General features: G+C 35.3%; 1 protein-coding gene across 1 annotated transcript in view; it reads right to left on the bottom strand.

Moving 5' to 3' along the window:
• The window catches only part of USH2A (usherin), a 458,447-nt gene that overhangs the window by 279,665 nt on the left and 155,471 nt on the right, over positions 1–23,311 (bottom strand). Inside the window, exons 22-29 of the mRNA XM_087891378.1 lie at positions 22,792–22,918; positions 22,296–22,397; positions 21,563–21,751; positions 20,916–21,050; positions 20,002–20,271; positions 18,476–18,679; positions 18,210–18,290; positions 15,466–15,651 (exon numbers count right to left, since the gene is read on the bottom strand). Of these exons, the coding sequence (XP_087747504.1) occupies positions 15,466–15,651; positions 18,210–18,290; positions 18,476–18,679; positions 20,002–20,271; positions 20,916–21,050; positions 21,563–21,751; positions 22,296–22,397; positions 22,792–22,918 (1,294 nt within the window). The remainder of the gene's footprint in view (positions 1–15,465; positions 15,652–18,209; positions 18,291–18,475; positions 18,680–20,001; positions 20,272–20,915; positions 21,051–21,562; positions 21,752–22,295; positions 22,398–22,791; positions 22,919–23,311) is intronic.

Below are 23,311 nucleotides of genomic sequence, written 5' to 3'. Positions count from 1 at the left end.
ATTATGAAGAAATAAGTCTGAACATACAAGATAAAACAAGATTGTGCCCAGAACTTTATCCTTAACGTCCTTTTACAGGTAGTCCTTGACTTACCACCACAATTGAGCCCAGAATTTATGTTGTTAAGTGAGGAGTTTGTTAAGTGAGTTTTGCCCTATTTTACGACTTTTCTTTCGACATTTGTTAAGTGAATCACTGCAGTTGTTAAATTATTAACATGATTGTTAAGTGAATCTGGTTTCCCTGTGGACTTTGCTTGTCAGAAGGTCACAAAAGGTGATCACATGATCCCAGGACACTGCAATCGTCATAAATATGAACGAGTGGTCAAGCATCTGAATGTAAATCACGTGACCATGGGCATGCTGCAATGGTTGTAAGTGTGAAAAATGGTCATAAGTCATTTTTTTTTCATGCCCTAGTAACGTTGAACGGTCACTAAATCAACTGTTGTAAGACAAGGACTACTTGTATTAATTAGCCCATGTACTGTAAGTAGAAATGGTGTCTTCCTATCTGTATCTTGTAGTTCTTTAAAACACACAGTATCTTGTCACTTCATAAGACATTAATTGTGTGATTGCAATTAACATGCACATTTTTCTAAATATCAGTCACAGGAAAATCTGAACAAGCTTTTCTTACTAGAAGCACAAAGCTTCATTTAATGTTTTTTTTCCCCAAAGCATTTTTGCTCTATTCTTTGCTAAACCATCCCCCAAACTTACAAATATCAGAAGCAAGGTAATCTCTGCCTTTAGGTTTGTGATGCAAAGGCAGAAGAAAAAGTTGAAAATAAAGGAAATTCCTAAGTTATATTATAAACAGGTAAGATTGAACTATTCGGGTAGCCTGGTAACACAGGTATTTGCAAAGAATCCACAACAAGCGTACTTAACTGCCTCTGACTGCAAACATTTCAAAACCTGATTTTGGGCTGAAAAAATATGTAGTTCCCTGTTGTGGCATACAGGTAGTCCCTAACTAGTCACTTGGTGATTATTTGAAATTATGATGGACTGAAGAAGTACTTATGATCCAGTTTTGAAGTTCCAGTGGCTATTCCCCCCCCCCCTTTGCCAGCCTGAATTTTTGGCAACTGGAAACTCACCCACATCTATGGCTGTTTGCAGCACCCTGCAGTTATGCGACCACAATTTACGAGCTATTTTGGTTTTTAGAAAAAATGCCATAGTGACCAATGGATTTGCTTAATGGCCATGGTGATTCAGCATTTAGTAACTGTGTTGGCACAGTGGTTAGACTGCAGTATTGCAGGCTGACTCTGCTGGCTGCCAGCAGTTCGATCCTGCCTGGCTCAAGGTTGACTCAGTCTTCTATCCCTGTGAGGTTGGTAAAACGAGAACCCAGATTGTTGGGGGCAATATGCCGGTGTTGTAAACCACCCAGAGAGTGCTCCATATCCATGGAGTGATATATAGGTGCTGTTGCTATTGCTTAACAACCACTGAAAAAAGGTCATAAAATCAGGCAGATCACATGGGAGAATCACTTTATGACTATCATGGCCTTACAACCATAATGGCTCCATGATGAACTTATTTTAGAAGCTACCACTAAACAATATAATACCCTTCCTTCCTTCCTTCCTTCCTTCCTTCCTTCCTTCCTTCCTTCCTTCCTTCCTTCCTTCCTTCCTTCCCTCCCTCCCTCCCTCCCTCCCTCCCTCCCTTTCTTCTCCTTAGATAAAGTAAAGCCTCAAGGTTTGTCTTTCTAAACAGATATTAAATATTACTATTAATAATAATTAAATACAATTGAATAATTACAATAATAATTGAATATTGCCTATTTCAATAAAATTGAAAACTTGCTTTGCATATCAAGTGGGCATCATTACTGGGTGTGAGTTCAGTTTGCTGCACACTCTTCATTTTACATCCACATTTAATAAATGACATTATTCAGTTTCATGGGGTCATTGTGTCAAAATGTCTGTGTTATATTTTTAATTTACTTCCAAAGGTTTCTGTCATTGTGGAGAAAAAGAGGTACCTTCAACTGATTTACTATCCATCTACCATGTGGATTTTTTTAAAAGACTGCAACTTTTGGTATCATTTAATTAAAAAGAGAGTGAAAGAACTACCCTGCCTCTTGTTTTGTTGCATGCTCAGTAACTAAGGAAAAAAAAACAAGTATATCTAATTGGTCCTTTAAACAAAGAGAAAAGAAAATTAGACAGCAGGAAAAAAAAAAACCTTTAGGCCCTATTTTTTATGTTTATTCCTAGGTGAGAATTAGCATTTGATAAATTATGTAAATTATAATATTTGACAGATAATTGCTTCAGAAGTCATACATTTTTTTTAAACAACACAGATATTTTTATAAGTAACATTTTCATATATGCTACTTTTAATCCAAAGGCCCAAAGAATCTTTTGATAATCTTAAAATTTATTCTATTATAATACAAATACTATACAGAATATATAACATGGGTAACTCCATGCACATTGCCAGGGTGCTCCCACATGTGGGCTTTCCTGGGTAGGCTTAGCCAACATAGAATGGGCCACAGTATTCAGAGATACATCTCAGTATTCATTCAGCTCCTATAACTGATGGACAATTATGCTTTATAGTAAAATTTTATAGTGAGTTGGTTTTCTCAAAGATGCTATAACATCACTCTTAGAATATTTTCATAACAATGCATAATTAAGTTTGCTCCGTTATAAATTAGCACATGTGTAATACCTCAATGATGATGGTAGTGGGGGCTGCCTTTATAGGCAGGATAGGCAGGCGCCGAGTATAAATTTCAGTGACTGACTGGAGTGCTAAGCAAATGAGGAAGTAATGAGAGCAGAACAGCCAGTTCTTTAATTGAATTAAAAGCTGGGGTGACACGAATGCAGACACCTGTCCAATTACAGACAGGCCAAGGTGTTTACCATTGCTGTACAAGTGATTTGAAGATGACAGAAATCTTTCCGCCCACAGATTAACATAATGAAGGAGAACCGATTACAGAAGAAGCTAGCCAAACAGCTTGGTTGGCAGCTGAGAGAGGGGGGGAAAAGTAGCTTACTAAACTATAGAGAAGAAAAATGGCATATATTTTTTTTGTACAGCAGTCCCCATAATTTTTAAGTGTAAGTCCAGGGATCTACAGTATGTTTGGCTGATTGCCCTTGTCATTGGAAGAGCCACAGAGGGGAAGCAACAGAAATTTGCCACTCAAGTACAAGACAAAAGAGATCCTGCAAAACTTTCCACACAGTCCATCTCATAATCTCCCATAACCATCCTGATTTTTTTTTTAACAGAACTAGAGACATGTGCTTCTTTGATCATTTTCTGGTCACTTCCCTTAGGAGTGTCTATGGTGATTCTCAGTCATCCAGGTCATGATTGTCCCAAAGGTGTTTTTTCCAGAGGCAACTGGACTTCCTTGTTTTGTTAACAGATAAAAAACAATAAACAAAGCAATGTTATCATTCCATACATTGCAGGAATATCTGAAAAGTTTAGGAGGATCTTCAGTGCATATTTTAAACTCATGAATACATTTAAGCCAGAAACTTGTCCACCCCAAGGATAAAACACCCAGACACAAATTGAGCAATGTGGTATATGCAGTACAATGCAGTGAAACATGTGCAGATCTCTACATTGGGGAAACAAAACAACCACTTCATAAGCACGTGGCACAACATAGCAGAACAAACCCATCCTTAGGGTGGACAAGATTCAGCAATTTAAAAGACAAAGACCACACTTTTAAGGACAGCAAAGTCCACATTTTGGACAGAGAGGATCTCTGGTTTGAAAGAGGAGTCAAAGAGAGCATCTATGTCAAAACTGAACAGTCCTCTCTCATCAGAGGGGGAGGGATACAACATCATCTACTTCCTGTCTACAACACAGTCCTTTCAGCAGTTCTAAGACTCCATACCCATTTGCACTATTCAGGTAATCCTGAGGTCACAAATAAACCTCCAAGTGACCTTCACGACTCACCAGCTGCAAGGAGTATAAATCCTTCCATTCCCCACCATCCAGAGCTAAAGAAGCTTCTTGGATGAGAAGCAAAATGTCTTCAAAGAAAAAAAAGGAAGTCCAGTTGCCTCTTGAAAAATCACCTTTGGGATCCCTTAGGAATATTAAAAATAGTTTAAAAGAAAAGAATCTAAAGCTAAGAGTACCAAACAATTGTTAAAAAGGAAATCCAATCAAAAATACTGTTTTGAAATGCAATGATTGTGACACAATCTATATAGTTGTAAAATCAAAATAAATTAAAGCACATGAAAATCTAAATATTACCTGTGAGTTAAACAGAACAAAGAGCAAATGAACACTAACTTGTAATATCCCTATTTAATTCTGAAAAATTCTGAAAAAAAAACCACACACACATACTGGACCAGGCTAGGGATTATAAGAGGGGTACAGTCATTCATTTATCTCAACAAGTTGAAAAATATTCACAGAAAAAGTCAGTTAAATAATAATTGGTCTGATTCAAAATGATCAAATGAATTGTTTGCCCGGAGCTCAGTAACAGTTCAGCCAACAAAAATCAGAGTTGGGGCTTCATGTAGAGAACAAGGAAGATGACCTTGACAGAGATATATACAAGCTCTGTTGCCTAGGCAAAAAAAGGATGAAGCATTTTTTAAGTCCAGAACATCGAGATGACACTTGGAAGCAGCCCAGACAGATGCTCCCTAATTCACTGGAATGTAAGAAGGAGGAGGCGGCAGCACAACCAGACTTGCAAGATTCTGTTATTATAGTTGATCACAATAAACTCAACCCAGAGTTCTCACTAGAGGCACAAATGACCAGGCTCAAACTATCTTACTTCAGATACATTATGTAAAGACTGAGTTCTCTAGAGAAGGCCATGATGCTTGGAGAGTTGGCAGGAAGGACAAGTGGGCACCCAAGCAAGATGGGTGGTCTCAGCTACAGTGGCATTCTATGCATCATTAGAAGACCTGAAATACCAGGTTAGAGACAGATTCTCATGGAGAAATCTGTCTACTGTATGCGATTGTTAAGATTCAACATTGACTTGGTGGCACATAATCAATCAATCAAATCAGACAAGTTAGTTTTAGTCATTCTTGGAGACAATTGCAGGAATCATCATGCCTTGCATGATAGTAAGGAAAATTGATAGGGAGGGTCTGCTAAATATCCCTTAGGTATCTGCAGGAGCAACAAGGTATAGTTGGGCTTGAATAAGATATTCACCATCACCCCCACAATATTTATGAAAACCAACTTCTAATGACATGATAATCATCTGGTTTATCATAGCGAAATCATAGAATGGAAAGCTGGAACACATTATAGGTAACATTCTATTTTTGATCCAGTTGACAGTCTGTTCTATGTTTTTCATTCAATTTCTGCATCAATTTTCAAAAGAGACATATACAGACATTTGGATTTTGTGTGTACATTTTTAGAAAAAGGACAATATACGTGCAAACTTTGAGTCCAAACCTGCATAGCAGAATTTGGAAACATGCACTTTCTGGTGATACTTGCTTAAATTATTCTGGGGAAAGTGAATCAAGCCCATTCATTTAAAAATGAACACCAAATTAAATTCTTCCCCACATGTGTTAAGAAAAAAAGATCAATGCTTCCAAAGGAATATTTAGACTATAAATGCATGTACTATACAATGGAAAATAAAAAGATGTCATTTGACTGCAGAAGAAACCTTTTCCTCTTTTCTCTTCCTTTGACAGATTGATATAGATAAACATGAAGAGTCTGGAGAGTTAAAATCTTCTTCCTCAAACATATCAGGTACAACAAAATCAGTGCAAATTTATATAATATTGCAAGGGCATCCCTACATTCAATAGAATTAAACACCCAAAGATCATCCATTATAAATTAAATAGTTTCTTCTGATGTATTCCAAAACCATGCAAATGTCACATTTAGATAGTTGATTAATCTACTTGCTAAATGCAGATAGCTGAAATATATTGTTGCTTCTCTTTTCTTTACCCTACTATACTGTGGTAAGTGAATCACACTTTGTCAGTGTTAAGCGTTAATGCAAAATGCATTAGCGCTTAGTGGTGAGATCTCCAGATCAGCTGGTGCCAAAGAGCTTAATAGAGATGCCAACACTCCTGCATTACATGGGATCCTAACACTTTGAAAACATCAATAATGCTTACTTTATGCTTATTGAATGCACTTTCAAAGTGCTCCTTTCCATCACTAGAAGATTAGAGGCAAGTTCTATGGTGCCACTCTTGACCCTGCTCTGACACTGTATCTTCTGCTGCATTTACATTAGATTATCTGGTAGCTCAAAAGCTATGGCCAGAGAAATTCAATTTTCCTTTTATGCTAAAGCTGACTTTATGTTTGTCTGATTGTGCAAAAAAATTAAGGCTGTTTATGATAGAATCAGTAAAAATCAAAATGTTGTTAGATGTTTCTATTGGAACTTCAAAGATGATGGATTTATGTGTATTGTGTGTGTGCGTACTTGTGGGTGTACTTTCAAGCCAGTTTTTACTTCTGGTGAATGCTTAGATAAGTCTGTGCAGATTTTTTTGGCAAGCTTTTGAAAGTGATTTGTCATTGCCTTCCTAAGGCTGAGGGATAGTGATTGGCCCAAGATCACACAGTTGTCTTTGTGCTTAAGACCAAGCTAGAATTTATAATCTCCCAGTTTCTAGACTTCTGCCTTAACCACTGCACCATCTGGTTTTCTGACAGATTGATATACATAAAGAGTCAAGAGATTTAAATTCTTCTAGAATGCTTGGGACTTATTTAAAACATTTCTAGGACTCATGGATTAGGAAGCTACTGTTCAGACCAGGAGGAGGAGGAGGAGGAGATGATATTGACCAGACAAAATGGATCTAAAGAAAGACCAATATCTTTTTAACAAGGTTATGAAGTGTTTCAGATTCAAAGGCAAAATGGAACTTTGGAACTCAGGGTACACAGGGAATATATCTATCTTCAGCTCCTTAAATCAAATTAATTTATCTCTCTAATTGAGGTGCAGTTGTGGATGAGAGTTGCCCCATTCCATATAAAAATGCAGGTAACCTAGCAGTGAACAACTAAGAAAGAAAAGTTTATTAATTAAGCAGTTTATTGAAAACCCAATCTGCCCAAAAAAATTGTCTGTTATAGTACTCCCTTGCTCAAAAACTGAGATTGGAGGATATCGAGATAGAAAGCAAAAGCCAAACCCTGCACAGGACATTTGTAGCACTTGAGACCCTCACAGCAAATTCATTCTCTATAGTTTGTAATCTATAGATCCATAGATCTGTTGCTGCCCTCCTAGAGGGTGTTCTTTAACTCCATCAAATAGATCAATGTGTACTCTAGGAAGCCTGAACTGACTGATATCCTCAAACTATTATTAGAATGAGAATTCTGTAACTGATTAGGCTTGTAGAGTACAGAAGGTTGTGTCTTTTGTAAATATTGAAATGAAAGATTATTTCCTGACATTTTCTGAGTTTACACATTTGAGAAAATGTTATAGGACATCTCTTCTCAGTGAATGTATCACACTGTCACATTTTCTGTATCAAAGAATGTATTTTTTCCCCTGAGAATGTCACTTAAAGGCGGTAGAAACAGGCACAATAATGGCATAGCATATTAAATTCTTTAATTCCTAACCTTCTAATATGTCCTCAGATAAAGAGAGTGGAACACAGCATCTTTCCACACAAATCAGAAAGAGGTTATGATGTGGTTGTGAAGTTTTCTTTTTTTTAATAAAGACATTTACTTACAGTTTATACTTTATTACAGTATTATTTTGGTGTGCTTTACCCTGATGGTTTTATAGCAAACAACAATCTAAAAAGTTCCTAAATAATATAAACAGAGGGGTCTGAGTTATTTCAATCTAAAAATGAAGTCATTCAATGAACTGTATTTGCATAGACATTAGAAATGTTGAAACAGGGTACAACTAGTAGGATGCAAATACTTGCATGGAGGAAAAGAAAGAAATGTGAGCATTTTGATTTAGGAATACCAATTGTTAGAATGTGTATTAGATAACACAATGCTAAATATTGAGCACCAAGCAGGAAAAGCTTTTTTCCACCTGTCTGGTTGCATATCTAGTTCACTGAGGCTTGAAATCTCATTTGCAAAAGAAGCAAAGTTCAGGTTAAGAAAAGTCCAGAAAAAGTATTCAGGAAAGCTATTACACCCTTTGGCATACAGACATATGACTCTTCAGCAGATACCATATACCCATATATGTGGGACTTGCTAGAATCATTGCATATAAATGCAACCGCTGTTGTGTTTCAATCCCAATTTCATTTGTCCTTCATTCTTGTCTCAAAATGGCTGGAATTCATTTAAACACAAAAAGTATTTTTACTTGATGAAGGAAGATGGTGACAAAAAGATGCTGGCAATCTACATTTAGACCATATAATTTAGATCAGATTATGTTCCACTCGCCAAGTAGATAAAGAGCCAATTTGATCTGGTGGTTAAGATGTTGACCTAGAAATCAGGAGACTGTAAATTCTAGACCAACCTTTGAAATGGAAAACCAGCTGAGTGACTTTGGGCCAGTCACATTCTCTCTGCCCAACCTACCTCCCAGGGTTGTTGTTGTGGGGAAAATAGGAGGAGGAAGAAATTTATTTATTTATTTATTTATTTATTTATTTATTTATTTATTTATTTATTTATTTATTTATTTATTTATTTGATTTATATGCCACCCTTTTCCAGAGACTCAGGGCGGCTTACAATGCGTTAAGCAATAGCCTTCATACTTTTGTATATACCTGCTTAGTGGGGCTTTGCCCCCTCCCCCAGTGGTGTTCTTTTTTATACAAAGTCAGCTTATTGCCCCCACAAATCAGGTCCTCATTTTACCTACCTCGAAAGGATGGAAGGCTGAGTCAACCTTGAGCCTGGTGAGATTTGAATTTGCAGTAATTGCAGGCAGCTGGTGTTACTTAACAGTGCTTTAGTCTGCTGCGCCACCAAGGCTCTATTGGTGTTTGCCACCTTGAGTTGTATATTGAAGAATGGAGGGAATTTTTTTCTTTAAAAAACACCTAGTTGCCTAGGAAAAGACTAAAAACAGAATATGAATTAAACAATCCTTGCATCTGGGCTCTTGAATTACCGGTATTCAGAGGTATCTAGTAGCTGGATATATATAGCTATAATGACTAATAGTTCTGATAGCTACCTATAGGCTACTGATAGCTTTTCTTTCTATGGATCTGTCTAATCATTTTTTTAAAGTCACCAATATTGGTGGCTGCCATTACATCTTATCATAGCAGATTCCATGAAATATGTACTTTATGATGCAGTATTTCTGAGACTCTTTTCATTTTGCCTGTACTTTGCTGACACTCTAGAAGGTGCACAGCCATTAATAAACATCAGCTACCCCCCCCAAAAAAACAAATCCATGTGATTTGCTTTTTTGCAGTTTGCACATTATTTTTAAATGCAGAAATAGTGCATTTATTTTTATCTCACACTGAAGACCTCTGTTTTGAGAAGCATCTCTGAAGTTCATTAAGTCTAACTCTGAAATATGAAACATTAAATGTACACAAGAAATTATAGCATTTCTTTTCTTATTATCATTTGTGAGAAGATGCTGAATAAAGAAAGGAAACCCAACAAAAACATTTTAGTGTTTTTGGCCTTGTAAAATAAAAAAGTTCATGGGCTTCGCATGAGTATCTTTTTACTGCTAAGAATATAAAAAGAAGTATGAAAGATCTAAGTTGAAAATGGAAATGAAAAAATGAAAAAAGGTAAACCATATTTTTACTTCAAAAATAACCACTATCTTTTCAGTATTAGAAAGTACAGTGCACATATATATGATTTGCAGGCTTTACCTTAACAATAATAAAATGTATTTTTCAAGCTAAAATAATCTTTTCTATCAAGAAAACAAATGTTTCTAATACAAGTAATCCTACCCGTATGGTTTTCTGATTTATTGGCACAACCTGAGTTAACAACCAACAGAATTTCAGTTCCTCTGAGATTTTCCCTGTCCACCACATTAACTCACACGTTAGTAGGCGGCCACCTATCTAACACATTTCGAAGCACCTGCAGGCTTGACCAGCTGTGCAAATTGCTTTGCAATCAACCTGCTAAGGCAGGCAAAAGAAGAAACCTCAGACTGCTAAAATTTGAGCAACTCTTTATATATACTGTATATCTATCTATACATAATTCTCAGACTCCTAAAATTTGAGCAACTCTTTATATATACAGTATATCTAGATATAATTCTCAGACTGCTAAAATTTGAGCAACTCTTTATATATACAGTATATCTATATATAATTCTCAGACTGCTAAAATTTGAGCAACTCTTTATATAAAGTATGATAGATAGATAGATAGATAGATAGATAGATAGATAGACAGATAGATAGATAGATACTGTAGATAGATAGATAGATAGATATAGACATTGTGTCGCATTGTGTGTGTGTGAGAGAGAGAAAGAGAAAGAGAGAATTAATTAATTAATTAATTAATTAAGGTGTGAACACACCTAAATTCTACTTACAAGATTTCCTATAAGCAGCAGCATTATTTTATTAGGAAATTCTAAAAGGCACTATGTATACAGCATGGAAAGCTAACCTTAGTAAATATGCATTTGTTAATTTATAAAATCTTATACATAACACATTTGTGGATTTTAAAATGGGCTGCACGAAGATTTAAAACATTTTTTTAAGGAGAGAAGTGCAACCACATTCAGCATTAAGAATGAAACACCCCTCAGTGAAAGCTCTGCTTCAAGGAATTGAGGATCTATCATCTTCACTATATCAGATGAAAAAAGTCTAATAGTGCTTTTCTTCCCCTCCTGTGATGTTACAGAGGTTTCTTAATTGTTTTCTTCCAGCTTCTTTTGGAGTTGAATTGTGCTTCTCGCTTCATCATTTGGAGAAAGAATCTGGCTTATCTTCATCAAGGTCATCTTTATTCTTTAGAGAAATACCCAGCTTCTTATTGAAGCAGATGCTTCAGCATGGACCTATCCATGTATTATCTCCTTGGTGACCCTCCATGGTGGCCCTTGGCCACCAGGGGAGATGTGGATTTAATAAACAGATGCTCAGCTTTGAATACTGAGGATTCTGTCTACTTCCTCCAAAGTTAGTTTCAAATCTCTCCCAGTAACCACATAAAAGGTTGCTTCTGTATCCTCACTAGAACTTACCTAGGCATTGTCCAACTCTCAGTAAATCTGCAGATGATCCTGTGATCTATCCCTCTTTTTCAGGATACTGGTCCTGTTGGGTGGTATCATCAGGAAACTATATCACAATGTAATCCCTAAAATGTGCTTGCCTGTGATCAGATTCAATCTTTACCTTCCTTCAATGGTATTCTAGGTGTCTCTTTTGGTGTTTCACTTTCCAAAGTTCCTTCAAAAGCCAATAGGTCTGGGATTGATGCACTTTGAGGCATAAGGGGAAAAGTCCATTGTGACATGTCCATTCTAGGCAGTGACCAAAACATCAGTCAAACTGCCCATCAGATACTCAAGAGAAACATAGGCTCCTCTGGGTGACATTAGCCATCTGGGGCAGACCAATATAAAAGGTCCTACTTTCCTGCAGTAGAAGGCAGGAGAAGAGTCCCTTGGGAGTTGGGCAGCATAGAAATGTGACTAAATAAATAAATAAATAAGGCAGCACCAATTAACTGTAACGGAATTAGAGAGTGATCTAATTATGGCAAGGGACTTCTGGAAATGTCGTCTATACACAGATCATATTATAGGTATCCTGACATAAAAAATAGATACAGTCTGTAACCCCCAATATGGTAGGTGTCTCAATTACTTGGGACTCCATTACCAATGCTATGATGGAAACCACCAGCTCAAAGACGAATATCTGTGAGAAATATTCCTCACAGTGAGGAAGCTGATACAGCAGCAACAAATCAAACAGCACAGACACAGGGATTCTCTCAATATCCCATACTATTGTTGGACAATATTGGAGAGTTGTCAGAAAGTTTCTTCATTTGTTCTACAGACAGTACAAGGAATGTGTTCTTACCTAGGCTCCCTTAACAAGCAGGAGGCAGGAATGGTCCCAGCAAAACCTCTTTTATTTACACGATTGTGAATTACGTTCATTCACAGTCAGCAAGGTTTGTCAAGTAATGGTTAAATAATTTGTGTGTGTGTGTGTGTGTGTGTGTGTGTGTGTGTGTGTGTGTGTTCTAATTTTTTCTCTTCCTTGCTCACTTGCATAGGATGTCTTTCATGGCATCCTCTGTTGTGAGAATGAACGAGAGTTGCTGTGTGGAAGGCACAGGATCTGAAGCCTTGGTACCTATTATAGTTCTTAAAACACGAGTGTGGCAATAGGAATAGATTTACAATTAATCATGTGTCCATGATTTCCTATTGTTGAAGTTTCTCTTCAGAAACAAGAGCTCACACTCAGCTTGCATATGTCAACCGATAGGAGAATTTTATACTGACTTGGTATTTAAGCCACTAAGGTAATAGACAATAAACCACTATATACAGAGGTTTCCAAATTTGCTTCTCAAGCATTCCCCGTCTTCCTTCCTTCCTTCCTTCCTTCCTTCCTTCCTTCCTTCCTTCCTTCCTTCCTTCCTTCCTTCCTTCCTTCCTTCCTTCCTATCAAATCTGGTTTTAAACTTATGGGAACTTCAATGACATTTTGCAGAACAGCTGTCCAATTTTTCTTTTATATTCTAGCCAATGTTTAGAAAATAAGGTACATTTCTTTAATGTCACTTAATTTCAAAACCTATTTGTCTGATTGCCAAAAATGATGACTGATACAATTTAAACTAAGAATACAATCAATGAGGAAGAGTGAGCAATAAATAGAAAATGCTGATGTTTGTTCAGAATTATCTTGGAGATATCAGAGCTGTCATTCTCCAAATATTTGTGCTGACAAAAGTCTGTTCATGTGAATTTAAGCAAACAGCAAGTAAAACTGGTATAATCAGGTAGCTGAAGTGAAAAGTCCTTGGAAAACATTCAGTTGGCCATAATGCTTTCAAAGCTTCAAACTTTTTAACTTGAGTTTTGCCATCTCTCTAAATCAATAAGAAATTGCCTCATGTACTTTAAATCTCCTACTAGTCAAAAATACACTCTTGAAATTTAAAGCTGTACACTATCTTACTACATTTACTCAAAGGAAAGTTAACATACTAATTTCTACCACCTTCCCTTATATAAGCCACATTTATTTTTAAGAGCTGTCTAAGAAGTTGCGGAGGAAAAAATATTGATAAGCTTGCAGAAGATTAAATAGATTCATTGGATTCTATTTTTGGTCTGAAAAGGACATTCAAGGTGACTTATAAATTTGAAATTCAGTCTGCAAAACAAACGAATAAAGCCTACATTATTACAAGAGGACTCAGTTACACCAAAGAAAGTTCTTTCTTCAGTTCCAAAGGACTAAATATTAGACCGCTGATCTAGCATTTTATTATTCATGAATACTAGACTGATACTGTATTCCCTAATAAATAGGGAGTGCAGCAATGAATGGTCCATTGTTCTGTTGTTGTTTTTAGTAAAAAAGAGGTTTAAAGTTAGTAGAATCACTGGCAATGATAATCAATAGCTATTGGTTTTATGAAACCTTCAATTTTGCTGAAAGTTATTGGAAACAGCATGTTGGATCAAATAAAGTCTCACACGACTGAGAATGAGTTTGTGATGAAACACTGCACTTATTATTTGCTATTCCCTCATTTGCTTAACTTATATCAAGACTTGCTTCAAGCATGGTTTTAAAGTCCTTTTATATTTTCTGTTTCTTGTCTCTAAACTGACAAGCCTGAGCATCATGTCAACAGGGCCAGGTAAGCAGGATCAGCTTTCATGCTTCACTGAAACGAAGAAAAAAGTCTGCCACCTACATGCCTCAGATCCTTAATATAGCTGGGACAGCACTGTGTCATCTACTGACAATACAGCAAGCCCTATGTATTCATCAGAAAACTGCATCAATAACTTTCATTAAGCATATTCCAGTCTTTTTTGGGTAAACCTGTTCCCCTTTCAGTAAATATGAAAACATAAAAGTAATCTGTAACATGTTTCTTTTCAAGCAAAATAATATGATCCATTAAAAGAAACTCTTATATGAACAAGCAGTATATCCCGGACTCCTGTGACATCTTTTTGAAGACTTATTTGCTGAAATTATCCATCATGTATGTATGTATGTATGTATGTATGTATGTATGTATCATCTATCTATCTATCTATCTATCTATCTATCTATCTATCTATCTATCTATCTATCTATCTATCATCAGAATATTTATAGCTCAGGGTTGAAATGAGAGGTCTTTGGTGCTCTCTGAGCTTGCTTGTTTTCTTGCAAACATTTCATTACCTTAACTAGTAAGGAGTGCAGTTTGCTGTCTGTCTGTCTGTCTGTCTACCTATCTATCATCTATCCTAATCTACTTTCTATCAATGTACATCTATCAACCTAGCCTTGATTTACTGCCATTCCAGTATATTGTACTCATTATGTTTTCATTGCCTTTATAATAAACACTTTTCTGGGTTATAACCTGACATTCCAGCTCCACCATATAGAATCAGCTTTTCAATGTAATCATTGTTTCTTCTCAATTTGCCAGTTACAACAGGCAATTTCTAGATCACTATTTCCACACTGAAAATAACAGAATCATATAATGCAGAGGGAATGGGCAATTGCCCTACCACCTGGGCAATTGTGCAGCCTTTTCATTCTTTGGACATATTCCTTGAATGTAAAATAAGCTTAAATATATGCTAGAGAAATGTGTTTTAGCAAGCACGATAATAGAGTTCCATTATACTGAAATAAAAAAGCATCTGTGATATAACCCCTACTTATGAAGGATTGCAAGCCAGCCTTCTAATATATATATTTTGCAGTTTCAGAATTAAGGTTAAAATGGTTTCAAAATTCACATTAATGAGAACAAACTGAATTTCACAAAAACAAAAATGAACAGGAAAAAAAGAATTCCTGCAATCCTGGGCTTTAGCCTATTTATGTCTAGCCAATTCTGATAAAAATGGTGATCTGAAACAGACTACCCTTTCAAAGTCCATCTCCTCTTTGATCTGAGTGTTACTAAAATGAGTTCTTCTCTACTTAACTCTGTCCTGATTTTACTGCACTCTATCCTTGTTGATACAAGGTTCTTCTTCGAATAACACAAACACAGAATTAATAAGCAATATTTGAGTATATGTTTGGCACCTTGGCAAAAAAGTTAAAATATTGGTGAAATGACTTCCAGGAAATGTCACTTTGATATTCATTTCCTCACATGGCATTTCCTGGAAATCATTTCACCAATAAATAGTACATACAACAACTAATCTCTATATTATTGTTTTAAAGCTTCGGTATATTTATTGACATATACCTGTACATGAACTAGTATTAGAAATCTCTGTACTGACAACAGATATGTTGGAACCATCTTCACTGGAAGCTTTCAAAATGTACTTTTCAATTACACCTTTGACCCCAACTGGTTCATCCCATGTAACTTCAATGCTGTAACCATTTATGCTGTGAATTCTTGAGAGTGTCAGCACGTTTTGTAATACTGTGAATGAATAAAAGAGAAACAGAGAGAACAGCAGACTTAAGAAGACTATTGCTCCATTCTTCACTTTTAATAGTTGCAGTAAATCAGATTCACCATTAGCATATATACAATTTATTAGAGTTGTAACTTTCCAGCATTGATTTAATATGACTACACATCTTGAGCCATTCAGCAATAGCTATATTTCAAAACTATCAGAACTCTACATATGTAATTCTCTTCATTCTTCAGTTAAGGTACCAAAGAAACATCACTTAAAAGAGAAGGAAGTGGAATTTAATAGTTCAAACAGCATAATGACAGTACCAGGAAAGAATGATAATTAGATGTTTATAAAGTGGGATTCTACATTCCATGAACAGAAATCCACAATTTTATTTCCCTAAAATTTTGTTTTAGACTAAACCTATACAGTTTGTATACTGAATGTTTCCTAACAGAGCAAAATTTAACAACAATCACCCTATAGAATATGTATTTAATCTTATTCCAGATTATCCATAGAATTTATCTATCAAAGACAACAGAAAGTGTGTTGGGCCAATTATTTGATTATATGTGCATCTAATGTTTTCCTTTGGACCAATTAAGAACAACCGGAAATAGAGATGATTTTTTTACTTTACAAAATAAATGTGAAATCTGTGTCAAATCAAGTTCAAATGAATATGTCCTTGTCAACAAAATGGAAGGGTTTTGCCACTGCCTTCTTTCAAAATATTTTCAACATTTTTTTGTCTAGACTATAACCATGATATTTCCTGATGGTGTATCCATGTCTCATCTTGCTTAGCTTTCTGAGATGATTAATGCAAACTTTCATTGAAGCATTAAGAATAGTCAGAGCTTAATTTATTGAAGCCTAGCTACCATAGTAAAATATTCTAGTTTTTATTAATCTTTATCTACTTATTAAATACTGCTACATCAAGTAAAAATTTAGTAAGAAACAACTTTATCTCAGGTCACTGCACAAAGGATACAAAGAAAAGACCTATATGGCAGAATGATACATAATGCTTTTGCCATAAATGCATATATCTACTCAAGAGTCTTAATGATTAGAGCTGCTGAAACATTTCTTAACTAAGTATTTCTCTTTTTATGCCTCCTGACTCAGATTTGTTTTAAAAATCTTTCAATGGGGAGAGAAGGGAACTGCACTTTTCAAAGTGTTGTCCAAGTATGATGCCTCCTAAAAGTAGCAATCAGATCTACTTACAGCATATCAGATTGCTGACATGACTACATAAATATATTGGTTTTTTCGGTTCTGAAATACATCACTGAGCAAGATAAGGCACTGTATAGCAGATGGCCTTTTCATAGGGGACATAACAAAACTGACTAAAAAATAATTAAATAGTGCAATTATTTTCTAGCCCTTGGGAACATGTAGCTGCTAGTGCTATGGTCAGATTGTAAATATAAATTTATGGTCTAACTTACTCTGGTCAGACAATTAGGACAAAAATATGGCTGCATTTACTTGCTTTGGGATGGTTGACCACATGGTGGCATTAAGCTGTATAAGCAAAACATCTGCAAGTAAAAACCTTTTGCTTTGACAAAAACATGTTGAAATCAGCTTTTGTGACTTATGCACTTTTATTACCTCTTTCAAATAGACTGAGAAGATAGCTGTGGGAAGAAATGCTTTTCCACATTTGGTGATCCCTTCTGAATCATCCCTTCTGAATTATTTGTTTAAATGATTTTAGTGTTTACTTTAAAGTCATTTTAAATTACTTTTTAAACTTTTTAGATTGAGAGGGTAATATTTTCTCTTACAAATGCATTAATCATCTTGAGTACAGGTAATTGTCAATTTATGATCATAATTGATCCCAAAATTCCATTGCTAAGCAAGACAATTATTGAGTTCTACCCCATTTTACATCCTTTCTTGCCACAGTTATTAAGTGAATCGCTGCAATTGTTAAATTAGTAACATAGTTGTTAAGTGAATCTGGCTTCCCCTTTGACTTTGCTTGTCAGAATAATTGAACTCAGAAACCCCCAAAGAAATATGATCAATATTGGGCAGTGGGTAGGATAGAAAAAGCAAAGGATCTCATACATTTATGGAATTTTGTTATTACTTTTGTAAAAGTAAGACAAAAGTGTAAGGCACAAGTAAGGGGAGACAGTTTGGTGTAATGGCAAAGCTTTTGGTCTAGTCCCACCCTAGACATGAAAGCCAGCAGTGTGACCATGCGCCAGTCACTCTGCCTCAACCCAATTCACCTCACAAAGTTATTGTGAGGAAAAATATGGGAGGAAAAAGTAGTGGTATGTTTGTTGCCTTGAAAAATAAAAGATAGGATAAAAATCTAAAGGAAAAAAAAACCCAGAATGTCCAAATCCTGGCTCCCTTACTTGTATATTACCAGTCCGCAGACAGCAAAGCTGTAAAATTCACAGCATTTAGAGAACAATTCTGCATTACTTACTTACTGTGTTTTGCTAGTGCCAATCTAAATATGTCTATACTGACATATTGGCAACCTAAATAAAGACTTCATATGGGAACACTATGCAGAAACATTAATTACCTGATTCTCTTGTGCGGCTCCGGCTCCAGGCACTAGATACAGATCCTCCTTCATTAGAAGCAATTACCCGATATAAATATTCTTGAGGGAGGAAGGGGCAGGAAGAGGACATGAGAGAGAGAGAGAGAGAGAGAGAGAGAGAGAGAGAGAGAGAGAGAGAGAGAGAGAGAGAGAGAGAGAGAGAGAGAGAGAGAGAGAGAGATTAATATAGAATAACTGCAAAGTGAACAAAAACTATACCTATAAGGAAGGAGCCACTGTGGTACCTGTAAATGGTTGCAGGCCATTATCATATACATGTTTCTCTTTTCCTTGATACACTAAGATGGAGTCATTTCCCCTGCAGTTTACAGCACTGTCAGTTGATAGGCATCCATCCAGATTGACTCTGACAGCACTGCTGGACACAGATGCCAAGTTAACGACAGCACTTCGTGTAAATTTAACATCCTTCATGCAGCCTCCAAAACCTAGCAAATAGTAAGGGAATTAGCAGCAGGTAAAGGGCTTCAGCTGTTAATTAAAAAGCACGTTTTACTTCTTACAGTGCTACATTTTAGTTGTGCAGTTGTACAGTTTAAACGTTAAACTTTAGATTATGTTTCTTTCTATATATGTCTGTTAGGCTATATAACATTTTTGCTTCATGCTACCTTTGGGGAGGGTCAGCAAATAAAACATGCAAAAGGATTGATTTTGAAATTGTAGCTCAAATACAAATACAAATTAATGTGATTTGTGATTCATTCTTTTATTATCATAGAGGATGTTCTTTTGCGGGATTTCAACTGCATTAATTGTATAGAAAGTTTGAGTTTGGATATGTGCGGAGTATCATTGTTACTTACTTAGGCATATTATTTTCCCATAGTTTTATTTTTTTTTAAAGAACACTGACTAAATTTTGGCGTTGACATGTTGTCCAGATATTTAAGTGCTAGGGACCTAAAAGGCTGTATCTGTATTAGGCATCGAGCTGCCCTACCATTTAAAGATATAATGCCCATTCTGCCCAGTATTTACTATCAGAGTTACAGGTGACCTAGTAACATCTACCAACCTTCTGACTTTGGAGAAGTCAGAAACATTTGCAACAAAGAATAAGTATACATTTCTGGAGTTCTAATATGTCAAGTCAGTGTTATCTCCTGGCAGCTGCCTGGACTCTCAACCCTGCAGTTTTCTTGGCAAGATTTGATTTCTTCTTGGCTGCTTCCTAGAACTGAGAAAGAGTGACTGGCCTAAAATTACTGTGCAGGTTTTGTGTCCAAGATGGGACTTGAACTCAGCAGCTCAGGGGTTCTAGTCTGGTGCTTTAACCATTACACCAGGCTGGCATTCTGAATTGGCATGTATATGATATTATGTATTATTTATAAATTAAGTAAATTTATTTAAAATTATTCTTGAACAAAACATCTCTACACCAGAGATCGTTTATTTGTATGTGTAACTTTGAAATATTTATTGTTAGTTACATTGGTTAAACCTAAGTATGAATAATAGTATAATAAACATAATTAATTATTTAATTTTAAAAAGTAACATGGAATTCAATGTAACATACTAAGTGGTCCTATTTAAGTAATTACATAAATATTACTTAAACATACAAGAGGGGATGCAAGATGCATGGATACATTTCCATTTATACACAAATCAAAGGGAAATTTGCTGATTTCTCTTTCCACGTCCCCATGCAAACTTTGATTCAAGCTATAAACATTTCCAATAAATATGTGCACCATGTTATTTATGTGCAACCTCTTCCTACTCTCCATGTAGTACACACCCTGTTCTAAGCCCAGCTCCTTAAATGCTTCTTGGACCTCAACTGGAGTCCCTCCAAGGTAGGCTGGAGAGTTTACAAATAGCTGCTCCAAATCAGGTTCCATCACATGGTCTGTCCATTCATTCATCTTTGCTGAAGCTACCGATCCTCTTTTTGACAAAATAATTTTATTCCACTTTCCATCACAGTAAGATAGTCCTAACCAGAGATTCACGTGTGTGGAGACAATACCATTATTTAGTAGGAAAATCAGACTTCCACTTTTCAGTTCTGCCTGCCATTTGAAGTTAAAACAGAAGAGAGAAAGAGAGAGAGAGAGAGAGAAAGAAAGAAAGAAAAGATTGATGATTGCAGGAAAACAAAACCAATCTAGCATCTGAATGTAAACCATTCAAAAGTGTAGTGCTTTTTAAGGAATATAGTTCCAAGTCTCAGTGGCTGTATTGAATTTCCAGGACAAGAAACTAAAAAACAATGCAAGAGATTAAAATTCCACTGGGGTTATTGGGTTTGAAAAGCAAAATCCAAGCTTTTGAGATATACACATTTTTTTCTCAGATTGAATTTGTAGAGTACATCCTTTTTTGCATAGTATTTCATTTTTAAGATAAAATGAGAATATCCAAAGTAAGTTCAACAGGACATATGCCATCAGCTGTCTGCAGTTCTTAAGAGAACTGGAATGGGATCAATTTGTGCATCTATGTATGTCTGTTTCTTTCATTTTTTTACAAGCTAGAGACAACATTTCTACAATTTAAAATTGAATTAAAACGTATGTATGCCACAAGTGACCTCAACTGGCCATTCAAAAATATAAAAATATTTCATTAAAAAATTGTATGTATCCTGCGTACAGCAATTGACAATTAAACCAAATAAGCAAAGCAACCAGGCAAAAACAACAAACAAACCTACAGCAATGTAATCAGGCCCATCTTTGTTGTAAATGAACAGAAGTAATCCACTGAATTGATCTGTTTTAAACATAAAGGAGATTTCAAAATCCATGCCACCATGAAAAATATTTGAATGGAGTTCTAGGAAACCTTAATGAGAAAGGCAAGAATGTTATAGTATAGTTACTATAAGTGAAAATAAAATTTAATATGAATCATGCATGGAATTACATATAATTGTAAGGAATGCAGATCTAGGTTTTCAAGCATATCCTGTCAGATATGTATACTCAATCTATAATTCAGCCTACCTATATTAACAACACATACATATTAGCCTTATACATGAAAAAATATCCATTCTTTTTAACTTCAATAGAACCGTTACCCTTCTAAAATAAAGAGAAACTATTGAAGATAGGCAGATGTCTTTTCATATTCATTTGTCTCCATCCCTCTGTTCTTACAAGCCTGTTACACTTTGGCTGATTTTCATATGATTTTTTCTTTTTTATAAATTTCATATATTTTGAAAAATATTGGATTTTTCAGTTTTCACTGAATTTAACTTAATACAATCTCTTCTTAAAAACCTCCAGAGTTGGAACAATATTCTTTTATCTAAAACAACTGTTTCTAACAATTTTACCATATGATTATACCTTTCCCAAGAAAGTGTGCTCCATCTTCAAGGCAAGTAGGACAACCTTCCCAATTGTGATAAACATTTCTTTGCTCCACTGCTTTTTCCCATTTTAAAGGTTCCCAGGCTTCATAGGGATGGTGCATCTTTTGCAAGAAGATATCGCGGAGACACCCCACAAATCCCTTTGTGACTATTTTAGTTGGGCCTGATTAATGAATAAATAAATAAACAAACAAACAGTAAAGTTACTAGAATTTCAAAATGAAGAGAATCCTTCCCAAATTATGTCCATTCTTGCATTCGCAGGACAGTTCCCCCTTCCACACTTTTCTGTTGGTAACAATTTTCGGATTTGATCCCAAACAAAATATTGTTGCAGCAGCAAAACAAAACAAAAAATGTTGTGAAGGATTTTATACTTTACATTTATATGATGATTATTTCTTTAGCTACTATGCTGTAAAGTTGTTCTTTGTAATACAGTAGTATGTTCACACTCACAAATCTCAGCAAGCAGTACTGAAGAAATCAGACTTTGTAAAAGAAATAATACCTTCCAAGATACTAAAAGAAGAACAGTTGCAGAAAATCAACTTCTGAATATTTAGTAAAATGGATAAAGATGTTTGCATGTGAAGAAGTGGTGGGGAAAGTGCATCTGCGCTGTAATGCTTAACTATACACAACAAAAAATGTCATTGTTAATTCTTAGAATGAGTTCTAAGAGTCATCTAATATAATCTTCTCACCTATGTCTTTCCTTTCAATTATAAAGTCTTGTGGAAGTCCTCCAACAAAAATTCCTGTATTTTCTCCTATAATGGTACTACCACTTGTAGCTTCTGAGGAACCTAAAAATAATAGTTTGAAAAATATGAAAAAAAAATGAACTAGAATATGCTGAATCAAAATTACAGTTTTAGTTTTACAGATAAAACAAATTATAAGACCAAAAAAACTGATCTCAGAAAAGTGTGCTAGCCTGGTAGAAAGCATACAAAATTATAAGAAACAGAGAAAATAATAGTATAGTATAGCCTTTATTGTCATTGTATATCATGTATGCAACGAAATTGGTTTCAGCCTCACTGGTGAAATCCATGACAAAAAATACAAACAACATTAATAGTATAAATATAGTAGTATAATAGTATAATCATAAGATAAACATTCATAGAATAGCTTAGAAATAATGGGTGGAAGAAACTCTTCAGAAAATTAAATTGATTGTAATGAGTCCATTACCTGAGAATTGCCCATCTATAATTATTGTTCCTAAGGCTTCATTTCTTATTGCACTTATATGATGCCAGTTGTTATCATTATACTGCCTCCCACCATCATTTTCTGGAGTTACAGAAATAGCAGAACCCTATAATAATTAAAACAATTATGATTGTGATTTAAGCATTACACAACTCCAGAATGACTCTGAGTAGCTCACAGTAGAATCAACAAAATAAAATACAATATGAATAAGAGAAGAAACAATATTTTTTACATAGGAATTTAAGGATTTCTAAAAATAATATTAAGACACACATATACAAAATAGTGAATTTGGCCAATAATATAGAAAATATTTGCAAATACATTTCACAATTCACCCTAGCCCTGAATTTGGGAGAACAGTGAGGTTTTTAAATCCCCTGGAACACCATTATGGTGGGATCTAAGGAGAACCGTATTCCAGTGGGAGGCTACTGTGACAGAAGAGATATGCTTCTAGGGTCCCAAAATATATAGAAAGAAATGTGGATCATTG

Source organism: Pantherophis guttatus, chromosome 1, assembly GCF_059756535.1.
Source record: "Pantherophis guttatus breed Tessera chromosome 1, ASM5975653v1, whole genome shotgun sequence".
NCBI lineage: Eukaryota > Metazoa > Chordata > Lepidosauria > Squamata > Colubridae > Pantherophis > Pantherophis guttatus.
Note: the sequence above shows the minus strand (reverse complement) of the source record. Positions and strands in the feature narration are given on the sequence as shown.